The sequence below is a fragment of the Plecotus auritus genome, assembly GCF_963455305.1.
Source record: "Plecotus auritus genome assembly, chromosome: 1".
Taxonomy (NCBI): domain Eukaryota; kingdom Metazoa; phylum Chordata; class Mammalia; order Chiroptera; family Vespertilionidae; genus Plecotus; species Plecotus auritus.
Genome location: NC_137770.1, coordinates 70,058,056 through 70,072,925, shown reverse-complemented (window position 1 = coordinate 70,072,925; position 14,870 = coordinate 70,058,056). Strand labels below are relative to the sequence as shown.

At 38.7% G+C, this 14,870-nt stretch overlaps 1 protein-coding gene across 4 annotated transcripts in view; it reads right to left on the bottom strand.

Annotated features, from left to right (window-relative positions):
- The window catches only part of TP53BP1 (tumor protein p53 binding protein 1), a 91,178-nt gene that overhangs the window by 34,002 nt on the left and 42,306 nt on the right, over positions 1 to 14,870 (bottom strand). For 2 of the 4 annotated variants that reach the window (XM_080674516.1, XM_080674518.1), the window contains exons 12-14: positions 13,090 to 14,389; positions 4,100 to 4,219; positions 3,143 to 3,346 (exon numbers count right to left, since the gene is read on the bottom strand). In XM_080674516.1, coding sequence (XP_080530642.1) covers positions 3,143 to 3,346; positions 4,100 to 4,219; positions 13,090 to 14,389 — 1,624 coding nt within the window. The remainder of the gene's footprint in view (positions 1 to 3,142; positions 3,347 to 4,099; positions 4,220 to 13,089; positions 14,390 to 14,870) is intronic. The other 2 variants (XM_080674517.1, XM_080674519.1) reach the window with 1 other exon arrangement.

The following is a 14,870-nucleotide window of genomic DNA, read 5'->3' as shown; positions in this document are numbered from 1 at the left end:
CTCTCAATCCCTTCCTCTCTCTTAAAAAAAAAAAAAAATCAATGAGGAAATATATCCCTGGGTAAGGATTTTTTTTAAAAAGAAAAAGAATCAAGGATGATACTGAAAAGAAATCCGTATTTTCAAAGTAATGTCACTAATATCAAGGGATTAAAATGTATTCATTGACAATTTATTCCAGCCTCAGAAAAAAATAACAAAATATTTTTAAACATTTCTACAATTTCATGACCCAACATAATCTAAATAGTCCATCAAGGAGGCAGCTGAAATTTAGTGGTTAAAGCCCAGCTCTGAAACAGAAATCTGGCTCAGGCTCTGGCTCTAGCACTTAGTAGTACAACCTGGGAGTAAACTCCATCTTCTGAGTCAGTTTTCTTTTCTATAAGAGAGATAAAACAGGACCAACCTCACAGGTTTGTTGTGAGGATGAGATGAGCAAAATTTTGAGTATGATGCCTGATCCTGTGCTCCTATTATCTGAAAAGTAATAATATGGTCATCCTTAACATTTAGCTTCATTTAAATTCTTTCCAATTGTAATCTCAAATCTAAAGATTCAAGGCTACCACATACTCTCTTAATAAGCTCTACTTGATTTCAGAAAAGATGATAAGGATAGAAACATGTAATACTTTAATTTCTACTGAGGTTCTAAGATTCAAATCAGTAAGCACTGAGAAGCAGAATAGCACTGTAATTTGGAACTGGACTTCTGGTTCTTGGAACTAGTTTGAATTAAGGTGCTACATTAAATAGTTGTATGACTCTAGGAAAGGTGCTCAACCGGCCTGTGCCTCAGTTTCCCCAACTGTAAAATGTGGATAATAATAGGATTTTCAAAAAAACACACAATTTTACAAGTTTGTCAGGAGATTTAGTGAGCTGTACATGTAAAATGCGGGGCTTACAGTAAGAACTGAAATTAGGTAAAATTTCTTTGTTCTCAAAGAATGAAAAATCCCTCTTATTCAAGTTTACTCACTCTATTAGTGGTCTTTTTTTATTATTATTATTTTTCAGAGAAGAAGGGAGAGGGAGAGAGAACATCAATGATGACAGAGAACCATCGATCACCCCCACTGGGGACCAAGCCCACAACCTGGGTATGTGCCTCAACCAGGAACCAAACCAAGACCCCCTGGCTCATAGGTCAATGCTCAACCACTGAGCCACACCAGCCTGGCTATTAGTGGTCTTTGAAAGCTTTCCCTCTCAACTCCCTCAGGACCCTGGTTCATCAACTATTTCCCCTATTCCCTCACTTTTAATCCATCTCTCTTTTGGAGATTTCTATTCAGTCTACATACTGATTAGACATCTAAGTCTAAAAATGAAAAATCTCCTTTAATCCTGCATTTCCCTCTAACTTGCCATATTTAACAAAAACTTCTCAAAAGATGAATGCATTTGCTGCCTCTTCTCTCCATCATGCCTCAATTACGTTCAGTATAGCTCCCATCCAAACCACTATACTGAAATAGTTCTTGCTAGAGTCACCAAATGGATCCTAATTGCCAAACCCAATGTACATTTACAGAAATATCTTACTAGACCTCACTTCTGCACCTGACATTGTTTTCTTCTTGTAACTTTCCTCCCCATAGCCATCCATGGCTTTATATTCTCCTCGCCATCTTCTCTGAATGTTCCTTTACAATCACTTTTAAGACTTCTTCCTTTTCTAACTCCATTAAACTGCATTTACAAACTACTTAGTAAAAAAATTTATAACCTTTGGAGTCAGATATGATCCAAACTCCAGCTCTACTTCTTACCAGTTATTATGACCATACATATATAACTTAAAATATCTCTTAGTCTGTTTTCTCATCAATAAAATGGAAATAAGGATATTTAGTATGGAGTGCTATCATGAAAACTAAACACAGATGTAGAATCATTCAGTATTATTTCCTCCTCTTACTTCTATATTCAACTGGTCCCAAGTTGTCCCTATTCTACTAACTACCTCTCAAATTCATCCCTCATCTCCATCCCCACTATTAATTACCTCAATTCCTGGTTAAAGACTTGCCAGGCAGCAGAACAGGAAATGGGCAAGACAAGGAATGATGCATAGAAGCACAAGTTTTGAAACACTCAGCTGATCTATTTATTTATTCACCTATCTATCTATCTATCTATCTATCTATCTATCTATCTATCTATCTATCTTCACCAGAGGATATGTTTATTGATTTTAGAAAGAGAGAAAGGGGAAGAGGGAGAGGGAGAGGGAGAGAACCATTGATGTGAGAGAGAAACATGGACTGGTTGCCTCCCATACGTACCCCAACCAGAGATTCAACTCACAACCTAGGTATGTACTAACAGGGACTTGAACCTGCAACCTTTTGATGTATGACGACACTCCAAGCAACTGAGTCACCAGGCCAAGGCTCAGCTGATCCTTTTTAAAAAGCAAATCCAGTCTTATTACTCCCTTGCCTAAAATTTTTCAGCTTCTCATCATGATATAAAAGGCCTTTCAGAATCTGGTCTCTACTTTACAGCCACTCCCTTGTACCTTCTCTGTATTTTAGCCATACCAAATAACTTGCAATTAATGTGGGAAATAGTCAACATAAACCTACAATGTGAATCCATAATCTCAAATTTTCTACCCTCTTCTGAACTGTTTCTGAATATGGAAACCAATTACTTAATATCAACACAGGTTTAATGCAGATATACAACCGGAACCATAGAGATTATAAAATGGAGTATCTTTGTCTTAGTCGGTTTGCCTCAGTGGATGAAGTGTTGGCCTATGGACTGAAGGGTCCCGGGTTCAATTCTGGTCAAGGTCACATGCTCAGGTTGCGGGCTCGATCCCCAGTAGGGGCTGTGCAGGAGGCATCCAATCAATGATTCTTTCTCATCATTGATGTTTCTATCTCTCTCTCCCTTTCCCTCCCTCTCTGAAATCAATAAAAATATATTTTAAAATTAAAAAATAAAATAAAATGGAGCATCTTCAGTAACATTGACAGTGACTGGCCAAAAGCAAAGAATTAAATATATGAGAATAATATTTTACAAATACATTTATAATTATAAAAGTATAACTAGAAAAATATAATCACTACTTCCCAGATGATCTGGAGCTACTAATTACCCAAGATTAACATAAACTTACTTTCCAGACTAAACTGCAAAGATTCTTCACTCGCCTCCGCTTCAGGACTGACCAGTTTCATTCTTAGACACAATTTATCATCCATTTCTGGGACAGCCCCAGAATCTTCTTTTTCATTCACAAGTATAGGATCATTAGTTTCCACCATGCTTTCAGACATGACATCACTGTTTGCTGTGGTGCTTTCTGGATAGTTGCTAATATCTGAAAGAAGAGAGGCAGGAGGTAAAAGAAAGAACACTAAAATGCAAACAAAAAACAATTAATTCAAGGTCGTCAATTTGCCTTTTTGGCTCCACAGCTCTGCAGGATTGAAAGGGAGTTCCTAGGTTAGATCCTGTCACAAGTATCAACAACTACACACTAGTATTGACACCTGGTCTTAAGAGGAGCAACAGGATTCAGTTCCACTTCTGCATCTGGACAAAGGATGCTGCATGAGCCCTCAGCCAATGCCAGCATCAGGCATAGGTAGCAGGAGACTCCAGACGGCATGATTGTTACCTCCCAGCACTGACTAGAGGAAAAAAAATAGGTTAATGTAGAAGATTACTGGCTGCTTTAGGGAAGGAGGATCTATGTTTTCTTGCCTTGTCAAGCAGCAGACTGATCAGCCAGGGTACTGAATTAATAGTACTTCTACCCTACTTGTTCTCCCTTCCTTATAAGAGCTCTATATCATTGTTTAGCACTCAGATTCCACTGCTTTGCAAGTAATAGGATAAAATCCCTACCTTTTTTTTTTCTTTATTCCTTCTACCTTTTCTTTCCTCTCATCACCACTCAATATCTCCTGGGAGTAAACTCATGAAATCAAACATCACAACCTTATTCTTCCTAAGACAAAAATCAACCTTATGAGGAAGATTCAACTCCTCAGATCTAAAAGAAATCACTTGCATAAAAAATATATCTCAGAAATCCTGCTTTAAATGGCATTACATTTTAATCACTCACCAATAGGAGTACTGTGTCTCCTGGGCTCTAATTTTAGGTGCCCAGCAAGAGGTGGAGTTGCGCCAGTCAATGGTGGGATAATATCACCTTCTTTAGGCAAAGTGAAATGAAATGGAGTTTCTGGAGGAAAAAATAAATAAATAAACAAAAAGGAAACCAAAACAGAAGTATTAAAAAAAAAGCAAAAGTGAAGAGAACTGCAAGAAACATTTAAATTATTCTTTTCCCAAATTCTGCCTCATTCCCAATCCCCCTCAACAGGCCTCCCAACCAATTTCCTACTGTTCTTTCTGCTTTCTTTACAGCCATCAACAACAGGACTGACACAAAGTAGACAACCAAAGGAAGGCAAATAGAGAAAGCCCAAAGTTTGGAGGGTCTGAGGAACATGCGAACATAGAAACATGTGAGCTCCAAGATAGTACATTTGGGAATTCTCAGTGATACAATTTTGGGTAGTTTCAAGTCTAGACTTTCTCATTTTGTGCAATGTTAATCCAAGGAGTTAATTTATAAGCTTTAGCAATCTGTAGCATCCTCTAGTTGAAGTCTGATGGTAATACTTTTAATTTACGTTCTACTCAAAGAGGTGCCAAAGGATCTCATGGGCCAAAGTTCTTCAAAATACTCATTGGTTCTAACATAGAAATCTATGGGTTTCATGGTTCAGCAATACTGACCAGCATTCACTCTAGACCACAGTAATAATATTCATATCAACATCTCTGCACAATAGTCTCACAAAAAGAGCATTCCAGTATACACATTTTTGGTTAATCATTATAAAATTAATGTAAACAGCCCTAGCTGATTTGGCTCAGTGGATAGAGCATAGGCCTGTGGACTTAAATGGTCCCCGGGTTCGATTCCAGTCAAGGGCACATGCCCAGGTTACGGATTTGATCCCCAGTGGGGGGTGTGCAGGAGGCAGCCAATCAATGATTCTCCCTCATCATTAGTGTTTCTATCCTTCTCTCCCTCTCCCTTCCTCTTTGAAATCAACACAAATATATTTTTAAAATAAATAAATAAAATTAATGTAAACATAAAACATGCCAAAATACAAAAATCTTTGAAAAGAGAAAATTCTGAGATGTCCTAAATTAAGTTACAATAGGCTGCATGCAAAGTGGAAGAGCTAAGAGGTTAATCAGGTAACTGCCTCAGACCAAAACCAACAAAAGAATGCTCACATTCCACAATGTATGTTAAAGCTTTGAATCAACTTCCAGGCAACTATCTAAAAAAAAATTCAACCAACAGATGCCTCTGCATCCTGCTTATGGTTCATATTGCCCATAACCAATCCAAAAGCAGTATTTCTTCCTTAGGGACTATGCCTCTATCCTACACCTGCCTCCCCACCCCTTCACCTTTTCCTGTCCTTATCTATAGCCAATGTAAATTCTTGCAGAACAATTTACATCTTTCTTTCCCAAATGCCCCATCTAGCCCTTTTCAGATGGTTTGGACCTATGTCCTAGGACGTGGGGTCCTTTTTTCAGGCTAATATATGGCTCAACAAACACTTTCCTTCAAAAAAGCTTTCCACTGCAAAGATTTTTGTTTAACATTAGTTGTTAACTAAGTCACAATTCTAAATTTTTGCTAAGCAAAATCAGCAAATTGCCAAATTCACATTTCCTGATTTCCTAATTGTTTACCTCTTTTAATAAAATGACTAAGTTTGGGAGGAAAAAAAAGAATTATGTCAGACGGCTCCTCTTAAACCTAACATATGAAAATTTGTACTTTTTTTCTAGGATGGCTCAAATAACTATAATCTATCATACCCAGTCACCACTTGTGAAAAGAGTTTGCCTAATGTATTTTCTAACACCACCAAGCAGTTCTCCAATTCTCAGGGCACTGACTGGCTCTCCTATAAATTTAACTCAATTCTGATACTCTCTACCTAGAGATAGCTTCAGATCCCACACATTAAAGGCTCGATCCCACAAGACCACCCCCACTTCAGATACCAGTAGCAAGTTCAAGTTGTTACCTGTGCTGTAACTGGCTATACATTATAGATTCCCATAACCTCCTTATTAGATTCAATTAATCCGCTGGTGCTACTCAGGATACTCAGAGAAAAATTTACTACGTTTACCAGTTTATTATAAAGACACAGATTAATAGCCAGATAAAGCAGTACATAGGGTGAGGTCCAGAAGGTTTTGATAGCAGGAGATTCTGTGGAACTGGGATGAGATACCATCCAAGATCATTTACCTACTAGGTTGCTTACCAAGTCTTATTCAAGAGTTTTTGTAGAGCCCAGCCAGTGTGGCTCAGTGGTTGAGCATTAACCTATGAACCAGGAAGTCACTGTTCAATTCCAGGTCATGGCATATGCCTAGGGTTGTAGGCTCGACCCCCAGTGTGGGGTGTTCAGGAGGCAGCCAATCAATGATTCTCTCTCATCATTGATGTTTCTCTCTCTCTCTCCCTCTCCCTTCCTCTCTGAAATCAATAAAAATATATATATTTTTTAAAGGAGTTTTTGTGCACCCAGCCTGCATGGCTCAGTGGTTGAGCATCGACCTATGAACCAGGAGGTCACAGTTCGATTCCTGGTCAGGGCACATGCCCAGTTGCGGGCTGATCCCCAGTGTGGGGCATGCAGGTCCCCAGTGTGGGGCGTCTAGGAGGCAGCCTATCAGGGATTTTCTCTCATCATTGATGTGTCTATAGCTCTTCCTCTCTGAAATCAATAAAAATATATTTTTTTAAAAAAGAGTTTTTGTAGAGCTTGACTATCCAGCCCCTCCCCTCCCAGGAGTCAAGGGGTAGGGTTAAAAGTTCCGCCCTTTAATAATCACTTGGTCTTGCTCTAGCCAGTTTGGCTCAGTAGATAGAGTGTTGGCCCATGGACTGAAGGGTTCCAGTCAAGGGCACGTACTTGGGTTGCAGGTTCCCCAGCCCTGGTCGGGGTGCGTGCAGGAAACAACCAATCGATGTGTCTCTCTCACATCGATGTTTTTCTCTGTCTCTCCCTCTCCCTTCCACTCTCTAAAAATCAATGGAAAAATATCATCAGGTGAGGCTTAACCAAAAAATAATAATAATCACTTAGTCTTCACTGTGAACAGCCCCATCCTGAGGCTATATAGGGATCTACCCTAAATCACTCAGCACAAACCCAGCTGTGACTAAAAGGGCTTGTTGTAAATAACAAAAAAATAATCCTTTCACTTCAAAAACAACAAGGGTTTTAGCAGTTCTGTGCAGGAACCGGATAAAGAACAAATACATTTATTATTATATTACATTTTCTTCTTTCATCTTTTCCTACTCCACTATTTTTATTAATACATTTTTATTGATTTCAGAGAGGAGGGGAGAGGGAGGGAGAGATAGAAATATCAATGATGAGCGAGAATCACTGATTGGCTGCCTCTTGCACGCCCCACACTAGAGATGGAGCCCACAACCCTGTGCCCTGACTGAGAATTGAACTATGACCTCCTGCTTCCTAGGTTGACAGTCAACCACTGAGCCACGCTGGCCAGGCCACTCCTATCCTTTATTACCTTTAATATCAAGCACTTTAATACTGTTTTTCCTTCAAAATCACAAAACAACAACAAAAACATCTCTTACATCTATATGTAAGAGAAAATGAATTAGTAATCTGAAGGGATGAAAAGAGGAAATGAATGAACTTTAGAAATAAAGGATGAAAAATATATATGCTCAGCTAAAGGAACTGTAAAGAGTATGAGTGGGGAATTTCAACATCACATCTAAATGGCAAAGAATTCCACCATAGTTATAGAAAAAAGAGAACTGGGTCAGTAGATAAGCATTCATTCTCTGGCAGTTCCTTAAAAAGCAAGTCCTTTACGTTACTAAAGAATTTAGAAAAGATATAGAAACTAAAAAACAAGTATATCACAAAGCATCATACATTCCAAAAATATATTTTAAAGAACTTTTCATTCCTGGAACAACCACCTGCTCTCTTCACAGGAACTATCTCTCTCTCATATTATGATTGACCATACAGACTTTTGAAAATCCTTCTATGTGACAAACCATAATATGCAAATAAATCGTGAAGCACTAAATATTGCTTAAAAGTTAAAAGTATGTTTCCTTTGCACGGTACTAGATAAAACTTACGAAGTTATTTTAACACCAATAATGTAACTGCATTACTACAACCTAATGGAAAATTGAGTATTTTACAGGCAGCACTGACGCCATCTCTCTCTGGTCTTCAATGCCTCATTCCTTTATTATGGCAGCAGCCTATCAATTACTTTCTCTGCCTTAAGTTTCCCCCTCCCCCCAATTCTTTTTGCACATTGCAACCAAAGCAATCTTCCTAAAGAACATGACTTTGAACACATTAGCTCCTGGTCAAAACTGCAAGGTTTCTACTAGAAGATAAATCTCTAATTCTTTAACTAGCATTCAATTAACTAGTAGCAGCCTATATTTCTACTCTATCTTATATTATTCATGTTCATAAAGCCTCTTTTCAATGTCCTCCAAATGCTTTCCCATTTCTCTGCTTTTGTTCACTCATCTGAAAGACATAGGTAATCTAATCAAATTATCACCAAATTCTGCAAAATAATATTTCATCCTCTTAAATTTACTGGAATTTTCAACATATTCAATTCTTTTTCTAAGATTTAGCACACCCTCATTATTTAAATCATCAAGTCCCTTCTTGATTTCCCAGATTATGATGATTTATCCTAATGTATGCCAGCACACCAACCCATTATAAAAAATACAAATAAACAAAAGGAACTTAATATCCATTGTCAAGACATCTGTGTGGGGAGTATGACCTTATTACTAAAGACTTTATAAAGATTCATTAGTCCAAACCAAAATTTAAAACATTTAATGTCAGTAAGGTTTCTCTTACTTCTAACTTTCCGTTACAATATAAAGCCCATCTTTTGTTCTCAAGAGAAGACCTGGTCATTTCTTTCAATGGTTTAAAGCCATCTAATCGATATATATAAAAGCCCAACAACTGGAATGACAGAACAACCAGAACAACTGGAACAACCAGTCGCTATGAGGTGCACTGTGGCAGCCAACTGGACCGATCAGGGCCCCATCAGCATCCCCCCACCCCGATTGGCCCTCCCCACCCCAATTGGGGGCAGGGCCGGCTGGCCAAGCACCCATGGCCCCTCCCCCCCACCAGCCCGACCCAATCAGCCCCCATTGGGGTGGGCTGGCCAGACCCCACCCATGCATGAATTCATGCTCCAGGCCTCTAGTTAAATATATAAGAATTTCTATATTGGGTGATACCACCCATAAACAGCCTTTCCTAAGAGTCTGCCTCTGACATTAATGACCAATTAGGATGATATTCCATAAAGTAAGCCAATAAATGGTAGAGCTAGACCACAAGACATATCTAGCTTCAATGATCATTATTAACCTACTAGAGGCCTAGTGCATGAAATTTGTGCATGGGGGTGTGTCCCTCAGCCCAGCCTGCACCCTCTCCAATCTGGAACCCCTTGAGGGATGTCTGACTGCCCGTTTAGGCCCGATCCCTGTAGGATTGGGCCTGAACGGGCAGTTGGACATCCCTCTCACAACCCAAGACTGCTGGCTCCCAACTGCTCGCCTGCCTGCCTTCCTGATTGCCCCTAACCGCTTCTGCCTGCCAGCCTGATTGATGCCTAACTGCTCCCCTGCCAGCCTGTTTGCCCCTAACTGCCCTCCCCTGCAGGCCTGGTCCCCCCCAACTGCCCTCCCCTGCAGGCCCGGTCGCCCCCAACTTCCCTCCTCTGCCGGCCTGGTCACCCCTAACTGCCCTCCCCTGCAGGCTTGATCACCCCCAACTGCCCTCCCTTGCAGGCCTGGTCCCTCCCAACTGCCCTCCCCTGCTGGCCATCTTGTGTCCACATGGGGGCAACCATCTTGTGTGTTGGAGTGATAGTCAATTTGCATATTACTCTTTTATTAGATAGGATTATATATTACCATTTGTGGATTTAATTAAAGACTTATTGTCCAGCCAGCATGGCTCAGTGGTTGAATGTCAACCTTTGAACCAGGAGATCACTGTTAGATTCCAGTGGGGATGTGTAGGAGGCAGCTGATCATTGATTCTCTTTCACCTTGATGTTTATATATCTCTCTCCCTCTCCCCTCCTCTCTGAAATCAATAAAAAAAAATATTTTTAAAAAGACTTATTAAACTTATGATTTTTCATATCATCAAACCATCATAAATTTATTCTATATTGAATATTATAGGGCTTCCAGTACCACCTTCCTAAATTTGCTTTTTTCAAATTTCAGGAGTAAGTCTTCAGAAAACATTTCTGAAGAGGTCGCCAAACTAATAAGAGTGACAAGTTATCTATAAATGGAGGTATTTAGAATGATTCTCCCCCTACTCCCTCTGCCCACCTTCCCTCTCCAGCCATTTCCTCTCTCCCCTTTTCTGTATTATTTGAACATTTTCCACAATTAAGCATGTATCTTTTTTCCAATCACTAAAGATTTTAATAAAATAACAACAGTACCTTCTAACTGTGACATACAGAAATCTAATTAACACACTTGGGACTCAACCAATTTGTAACTTTAATTCTGTCTTTCCAGAACCATTAATTTCTTAGGTTACTCTAATTGAAATTAGTCTCTCTTTAGGTTTAGCAACTAGACAACTATGTTTTAAGTACAAAATAATATTTTTTGTTCTAGCAATGCTCTTCTGAGTAATTTACTTTAATCCCCTAATAGACCAACCACTGTCTTCACTGCTTTTAGTTTTTCCTCAAGAACTATGTAAAAAGAATGTAACTTATTAGTATTTTCAATAACCTAGATAAAAATTAGTAAAATAAGTTTTACTATGGCAATGTCTATTATAAAAAAGAGTTAGCTCTGCCCTGGCTGGTGCTGCTTGGTGGTTAGAGAGTCAGCCTACACACCAAAGGGTCACGGATTAAATTCCTGGTCAAGGGCACGTACCTGGGTTGCAGGTTCCATCCAGCAAGTGAGGGAGGCAACCAATCGATGTGATCTCTCTCACATGTCTTTCTTTCTTTCTTTCTTTCTTTCTCTCTCTCTCTCTCTCTCTCTCTCTCTCTCTCTCTCTCTCTCTCTCTCTCTCTCTCTCCCTTCCCCCATCTCTCCCTTTCTCCCCCATACTCCCCCCACCTCCTCCCTTCCACTCTCTCTAAAAAAAAAAAAAAAATCAATAGAATAATATCCTGGGTGAAGATTTTTAAAAAAGAGCTGGCTCTACCATTAATAGTGTTAACAATAATTCGTGAAGAATACTTTTAACATAATGAAACAGCCCAATGTTTTAAGCTTCTTCTACATACAATTGCTAAAATAATTAAAGAGTACTCCTAAGTAACCAAATTGAAACAATCTATCAGCCCTGATAATTCTAGCTAATGTAGGTCATAACAGTATTTAGATGTAATGAAATTATAAAAATATTCAATAATAGAAAATATTAGGTCATTCAGATAGTTCTTTACTATAACTCATCAGAATCAGAGAAACTATATTATTCAGTCTCACAGGGGAAAAAAAACATAGCACTGAGAATCAGGCATCTTAGGCTCTTGTCCTACCTCAATCATTTATTAGCCATGTGACTTTAGGAAGAAGAGACTAAACCCAATAACCCCTAACCTCCATTTCAGCTCTAACATTTCTTTTCTGAATAAGTTTTAAAAAAAAGTCCTGAATATAAAACCTAATGAATTGAGATAACTTTGAGGAAAAAAATAAATAAAATAAGTACTATTAATAATCACACCTGCACAAGAGATATAAAGTGGGACTGTTCCAGAAATACCAAAAGGTATAATCACCCATACTAACAGCTATGATGTCCAAATACTGTTTCTCATTTCCATAATCCTAGAAGATTGTTTTCTTAAGTTTGTGTTTTGTTTTGTTTTGAATATGTTTTTATTGCTTTTTTTTGAGAGAAGAAGGGAGAGGGATAAAGAGATAGAAACATCCATTGGCTGCCTCCTGCATGCCCCCTCCTGGGGATCGAGCCTAAAACCTGGGCATGTGCCCTCACCAGGAATTGCACTGGTAACCTCTTGGTTCATGAGTCAAGGCTCAACCACACCAGCAGGGCTGTTTTTTTTATTTTCAAAATTTGTTTTTAAATTACACTAACTCTGGGCATTTAGAAAAACTGAACTCTTTTCAGCTAATGTCGTACATAATATTCTACAAATATTTCAGAAAGTAATTTATATTCTCATTCTGGACTTCATAAAAATAGATAAAAGGCACAAACTAATATCTTTTCCAGTTTAAGGTTTATGATGTATATATGTTGAACCAAATTCAGAAACTTTACTTAATACCCATAAAGAGGAAACAACCAATAACAGCATATTCATTAACAGAGGTTTTTTTTTTTTTTTTATTAATATATTTTATTGATTTTTTACAGAGAGGAAGGGAGAGGGAGAGAGAGTTAGAAACATCGATGAGAGAGAAACATCTATCAGCTACCTCCTGCACACCCCCTCCTGGGGATGTGCCCGCAACCAAGGTACATGCCCTTGACCGGAATCGAACCTGGGACCCTTCAGTCCGCAGGATGATGCTCTATCCACTGAGCCAAACCAGTTAGGGCCATTAACAGAGTTCTTTACTGTGTAATCAAAAAAGATCCTCTACTTCAAGGCAACTGTCAAAATATTAAAATTTAGGCAAAATTGGGACTTCAGTAGAAAACACCAGATTGGTATAATTTCTACATAATAAAAATCATGTTGATTACTCCTAAGTCATAAATCTGATAAATATTAAATGATCTGATTCCATACATAATTACAGCTACAAAAGAATACAACCCAAATTTCTTAATTTCTCATTATTAGCTGTTCATAAACATAAATCCAAGTTAATTTTCAGCCCTGACATAAGCATGTAGTTCTTTCTTACCTCCCATTCCAAATTGTAATATGGTTGGAGACAGACATAGAACAATTTACAATCACACTCACCACTAGAGCTTTCACAGAAGCTTTGTGAGGTGTGGGCTGAGGCCTTCTCCAGCTGCTTTGTATTAGCCATTTTTGAGTCTTCTGGTAATGAGTTATCTGTTTTCTCTTGAGGTTGGGTCTGCTGCATCTGCCGGTCAGGTTTTGGAACATCACCTTCTTCCACTGAAGTTACTGGAGGCTGTGGAGAGTTAGCCTGTACAGGTTCCTTTTCTGCAATCACTGATTTCAGATCTCCTTCATATTCAGCACTCTTTTCTTCCTGGGTATCAGCTCTATTCTCAGCACATGGTTCTATTTCTGGAGCGTCATCCTCCCACAACTGGGAATCTGAGCATTTCTCCACTCCCTCTAGAGTTTCAGAAGAAACATCAACTCTGGGAGATGGTTCCTTCACATCTACAATGACAACACTTGAATCCTCTGAAGTAGCTTCTTCCCATGCTTCTTGATCCTTATGTTCCAATTCTTGGTCAAGGACTGGAAGCTTTTGTGGGGAATCAATACTAATCACACTGGTTTCAACTTCCATAGGTTCCTGACATTCTTGTTTTGGCGTTTCTTTTGAAAGACACAACCCTTGGGACTGAGTTTCAGTCAGAGAAAGGTGTAATGGGACACTCTCCATACTTTCTTCTTTTAGCTCCTCTCCTTGACTTTCACAAGGAGTCTCAGGAATTTCTTCCACCTCAGACCCTGAAGACCCCTCCTCTGGCTGATGTTCTTTAATTTCCATAGCTTCCTCCTGATCTAGCACACTAGAGAGTGCCTCAGATCGAGTAGCTGGAGAAGGAACTGCCTGACTCCCTGAATCACAAGTGAGATCAATACAAACGTCTTCTGCTACAGTCTCTTCTCTGCCTTTGCTACCAGCAGCTAAAATACTAATGTCGTCTCTGGTTTCTGTGTCATCCCCTTTTGTTTCATCAGCATTCTGATTCACTTCTATTTGTCCATCTTTTGCTGGATTCATCAGGATACTATTATTTTCAGCAGGAACAAGTTTAGAATTGAGAACTGAAGACATGGGTTCAGTATCCTCAATCTGTGTGTTTTCTCCATCTTCATCAATCCTGTGAGAACTCAAACTCTCCATCTTTGGGGACTGACTATTCTCACTGGCAGAAAGCATCAACTTACAAGAATCCCCTGTCAAAGAAAGCCCAAGATCCTCAGTGGAATTCTTTGGTTCAGTCTCTGAAGTTTTAGAACACTCAACAGTCAAAGAAGAACTATGTAAATCTCCACCTTTCTTTCCATCATTTGATTGTTCTTCCAAACTTGGAGATGGAATGAAAATGTCCTATGGAAGAATAAAAAGAGACAAATCTTCATTTGTTCTTAATCATATTTCTTTTAAATCTAATCCGAGAATTCATCTAAAATTTCTAAATCAATTATTCAAAAAAATAATGAACTCTAGGACTATATTCTCAGAAATACAAATCACCAGTCTTTTCATCAATACAAGTCACTCTGTTTAATGCTTTTCTTATGAATCATTGGCACAGAATAAGCATAACCAAAAAAAAAAACCAAACATAAAAGTATTAACTTACACTCGTAGGGGTAGGAAGACACTTAAATTGAGCTGTACATTACCAACCTACTACAATCATGTTATATATATGATGGACCCACAATTACACAGGAGTCACTTGAACATATGCCTACAAAGCCCACTTCAGTTCTTAAAAAGCAGGAATACAGGATGGGGCAAAAGTAGATTTACAGTTTTAAGTACTCAAAACACAGTTCATTCTTGTATTATTATTTATTAATTA